We start from the raw sequence: 5,000 nt of genomic DNA, 5'->3' as shown, positions 1-5,000 counted from the left end.
ACAATTTGATTTGACGAAAGTCACTAGACCTATTACTCTCTATCCAATCACATTGATGGATAAAAATAAAATTAAAATAAGCATGTAACGACCACAAACGGAGGAGAATAGTGGAGTAAAAGTACCGATACATCACTTAAAATGTACTCAAGTAAAAGTAAAAGTACACAACTTTTAAACTACTCAAAAAAGTACAATTACTGATAAAAACTACTTAATTACTGTAACGTGAGTATTTGTAATTCGTTACTTCAGACCCCTGCTAACATCTCACTGCATTATTACAATTAATGGCACAATGAATGTTTGGAAATGTAAACTGATATGTAAACTACTGTAAAGTATTTTATTAAATAAAATTTGCATTTCTATATTAATATTATTTAACAAATTATTGAAAATGTTTGTAATTTTTAAAATATCATTATCAGTATTTTTTAAATATTATTTTGAAAACATTTTTAACTGTATTAATGCAGTGTAAATGCAGCCTCTTCAGTGCAAAGATGGATATTGTTGATACTAATTTAATTTGGTTTGTTACGGCTCTATAGTGTCTTATTATTGCACTTGTTGAACTTAATTAAATGTAAAAATCTGACACAAAAGATGATCCGTCTAAGAATGTTACAAAATGCTCTTAAAAAGGTCAAAATGCCCCTGGAAAAAGTTTGTGGTAAATCTCACCTGTTAATAAAAACATTAATTTCTGTCACTGCTGTGAATTAAATATGAGGAATATGAGTCAGCTGACACGACACGCCTAAACCAGCTCAAAAACACATCTAATGATCATCATTTTTGGTCTGTATTGCACACCTGTTGTTTCTGAGTGGTTTGAAGGCGTCTGACAACATGTGATATTGATGAACAGGGGCATTTTGCAACATATATTGAATTCTAGGGTCATTTGAACTGCATTCTGGTTATTTCTGACACAATATTATCTACTTCTAAAAATTCCTGACTGAGCGACACGTGCTGGTGTTTCGTTCCTGAACAAATCAGCGTTTTTGAATAATTCAATTAACTTATAATAGCGAGTCACTTGCTTGGTTTCTGAATGAATCGGTTGAATGAATGATTCAACGACTCGCTTATTAAGAAAGTGGTTTCAATGAGACACCACACGCCTAAACCAGCTCAGACAAATATCATCTAATTATCATTATCGGAGGAATCTCAGAAGATAACTAGATGCCGTTGTTGTAGTGCTGTTTGTGAGTGGTTTGATGGCGTCTGACTGCGTCCTCTCGTGGCGTTCCCGCAGGAGCGCGTGGGGAATTTCCTGGCGGATTTCTACATGGTGAACGGCCTGGTTCTGGAGTCCAGGAAGAGACGCGAGCACCTGAGCGAGGAGGACATCCTGAGGAACAAGGCCATCATGGAGAGCTTCAGCAAAGGAGGAGGGAGTATCATCGAGCAGAGCTTCGAGGTCAGTTCGCTCACGGCCTCCAGCGGTTATGAAAATACAGTGATCCAGATAAAGCGATTATTCAGTCCCCTTTCTATCAGTGCGCTTTCGCTCCTCCATAAAAGCCCAATTTCACGTGCAAATCATGTAACGTGACTTTTGCAAAAAAATTAATTAAAAAAGCGTGAAAAGAACTTGCGCTGTTCCTCGAGAGGATTTCTGTGCATGCGCTCAGAGACAGAACAGACATATAAAGTCAATTTGTAGCTCAAGGTGCGCACCTAAACAGTCAAATACATGCAAAAATGTATCAAAATGCATACATAAACCCTCATTGGTTATGTAATAAATACGTGTGTAACAGTAAATTGAATCAGTGCGGCTCTTAAAGTGACAGCAGCCTAATCTTCCTGCTGCGACTGTGTGCTTAATATTAATCAAACAACAAAGACAAAGACATAATCACTCACTGCTCTTCACTGAACGACTTCTGTAGCTTTTGTAGAAACAACGGAAGTTTAATTCTTACAGTGAAGACTGTTTTATTTTAGATTTGATTATTAATTTCTGTAGTAGGCCGTTAACTGAATACTTCAGAATTGCAATAGCCTTTAAGCACAGTTTGTTTCATTTGTATCTTTTTAGTCTGTCGCATTTGTCCTTAGCTTTTTTAGTACTTGGTGTTTAGTTATTTTCAATAATTTTTGTGTTTGTTTTTTACCCTAGTATTCTGAGAATTGTGGAATTTCTCTCAAATCTAGACGTCATATGATGTGGATTATTGCGATGAAGCATAAAAGCGCAATAAGACCTCCGACTGTCAGTTTAACTGGAGGCGTTTAGTTTAATGCTGAGCTGAGGTTGATTGTGCAGCGCCCCCTGCTGGTGATGACTCTCGTACGGTGTAAACCACAGTCAGGTTTTTGGCCTGAGAACAAGTGTTGCTCATTGATGAATCTTCTGTATTTGAAGCTTTGTGTCTCTGTGCTGTCACAGCCGGTGAGGCGTCAGTCGCTGACCGCTCCGTCTCCGAACACGATCTCCTGGGAGGAGTACATCACCGCCGAGACGGGAAAGTACGTCAGACCTCCATCATAAGCCCTGTTTGGACGGTAGTTGTTTCTCAGGGGGATGTAAGGGATTTTCATCATTTACAGCGGGGAGTCAGTGATTTTATTGCCGTCTGAATCCAGAATATCGGTGTTTATCTCTCATCACCCGTGAAAAAAATCCCCTGCCGAATAACCTACGTTTTTTTGACAAACACCAAAATCGTGCGGTAATTTAATTGCCGTCAGAATCCACATCTCTGAGTTTACGAGAAGAAATCAAATCACAATTCAGTGTTTAATACTTTTTTGGCTACTGCCAAACACTGTTGCCAAATGTTGCACTTCGGTGTAATTTGCATGCTGGAAATTATTTAAAAGAACAATATCTTATAACTCCTCCACCACAGCGACTCGTGGGAGCAGAAAGAGAAGAAAAGCACGTAAACATTCGAAATATGTCTTTATTATGACAGCAGCTGGTATGCAATACAATTTTAAAATGTGTATTATATTCAGTTATATATATATATATATATATGTACACGAGCGCTCAAAAGTTTGGGGTCAGTAAGACTTGTAATGTTTTTAAAGGAGTCTCTTCTGCTCATCAAGGCTGCATTTATTTGATCAAAAATACAGAAAAAACTGTAATCTTGTAAAATGTTATTACTCCAGCATAAAGTGTCACATGATCTTCAGAAATCAGTATAATATGCTGATTTATTATTAGAATTATCAACAGCTGTGCTGCACAATATTATTTTGGAAACTGTGATACTTTTTCAGGATTCTTTGATGAATAAAAAGTTAAAAAGAACAGCATTTGCAACCCTGATGAGCAGAAGTAAAAAACATTAAAGTCGTTCTGATCCCAAACTGTTGTGTATATCACGTATAATTATATTCAACTATATAATAGCTAAAGTATATATATATATAGTATATAGTCTATTTTCCTATTTTGAAACCAGCGATTTAAATAATCAAATACCAAATAGGATTACATATCATGAAATATGCTTTTATTTGACATCATAATACATATTTTAAAAATACATTTTACACAATAATAAGAATAAATCATGAATTTGATGTACAGCCCGGGTTCGCAGGATCACAGAACTCGCTTCTGAAGCGATCGCCACCCGAATCCACCAGTTGTATCACTGAGGTGATATGTAAATGTGTTTTTACAGACGTCCATATGAGAAACGGTTGCCGTCTGAACAGGGCTATACGCAAACACGAGCCGAACGCACGGCTCATGTCTGCTCTCTTCTAGGGCTCCTCATCTGGGCCGAGAGCTGGTGTGCAAAGAGAGCAAGAAGAACTTCAAAGCAACCGTAGCCATGAGTCAGGACTTCCCTCTGAGCATCGAGTCGTAAGTGTCCCGCTCTGCAGACTCCTGGCGACGTCCATGCGCTGTTTCTTACTGATCACGACTTGTTTTACAGGCTGTTAAATGTCTTGGAGGTCATCGCACCCTTCAAGCACTTTAATAAACTCAGAGAATTTGTTCAGATGAAGCTTCCGCCTGGATTTCCTGTCAAACTAGGTAAACAAATACACATCTCTATCCATCTTTATTTGGCCCTCTGACTCTAGCACTCTCTATTCTAATTCTGTTTTATCGATTTGTTTTCTTTTTTTATTAAACACTTGACCCTCTATCACTAGCACTCTCTATTCGTTTTCTAACGGCTTGTTTTTCTTTAAAGGGGTCATCGGATGCCCATTTTTCACAAGTTGATATGATTCTTTAAGGTCTTAATGAAAAGTCTAAAAGGCGACGATGAGAATGTTTCCACACATTCAGAATGGTTGCATTTTTCATTTGTATTTTGGTGCGTTTAGTGATTCTGAATGGAGCCATATAGTAGTTTATATGCAGTCCTTTGGCATCTCCCTGTGGTCTTGTTTGGTATTGCAGGTTGACCTAGTGCTTATTTGTTCAAATTACTGTGTAATTAAACTTTACGTACTTGTATAGAATATCTGCGGTGACATATTTGCAAAGTATGTTTGCAAAAAAGAACACGGAATGTTTGAATCTATCTTGAATGTTTTGTTTAAAAATAATTACATGTAATTGAAAAGTAATAATACTAGAATACAAATGTTTTTTAGTGAATAGAAAAGGCTCTTGGAGTAAAAAAGGTTGAAAAACACTGCTTTAGGTAAATGCAGGACCAGTTCTACGGGGGTACTAAGAATTGAACATTGTTATTATTATTATTAATAATAATTCAATTAATGCAATATAAAGTTACATCCAACAGCAGTGTCAATCAACAGTTGTGGGAGGGGCCTGGGTCTGTGTGACGTCACTCTGCCAAGAATCTGAGAACGGCTTGATCTGAGAAAGGGGATATGATTTATCGGGATTTAAAAAAAACTCTGGGTGGATTTTTATCATTATAGGGTGGTTGTGTACACACACTGCCAACACACATTTGTATTTGTGTGTATATATAGAAATATATTTGTATATATATATATGGATGTGTGTTGTGTGTGTGTATATATATATATAT

General features: G+C 36.9%; 1 protein-coding gene across 1 annotated transcript in view; it reads left to right on the top strand.

The window, feature by feature from the left end:
* Positions 1-1,247: 1,247 nt before the first annotated feature.
* Positions 1,248-5,000, top strand: part of LOC107575191 (ankyrin repeat domain-containing protein 13C-like) — a 6,924-nt gene continuing 3,171 nt past the window's right edge. Inside the window, exons 1-4 of the mRNA XM_016261609.1 lie at positions 1,248-1,435; positions 2,411-2,490; positions 3,749-3,847; positions 3,921-4,021. Of these exons, the coding sequence (XP_016117095.1) occupies positions 1,304-1,435; positions 2,411-2,490; positions 3,749-3,847; positions 3,921-4,021 (412 nt within the window). The 5' untranslated portion in view covers positions 1,248-1,303. The remainder of the gene's footprint in view (positions 1,436-2,410; positions 2,491-3,748; positions 3,848-3,920; positions 4,022-5,000) is intronic.

The sequence above is a fragment of the Sinocyclocheilus grahami genome, unplaced genomic scaffold (assembly GCF_001515645.1).
Source record: "Sinocyclocheilus grahami isolate Dianchi unplaced genomic scaffold, SAMN03320097.WGS_v1.1 scaffold2502.1, whole genome shotgun sequence".
NCBI lineage: Eukaryota > Metazoa > Chordata > Actinopteri > Cypriniformes > Cyprinidae > Sinocyclocheilus > Sinocyclocheilus grahami.
The sequence above is the reverse complement of the archived record's forward strand: the minus strand, read 5'-3'. Positions and strand labels throughout refer to the sequence as shown.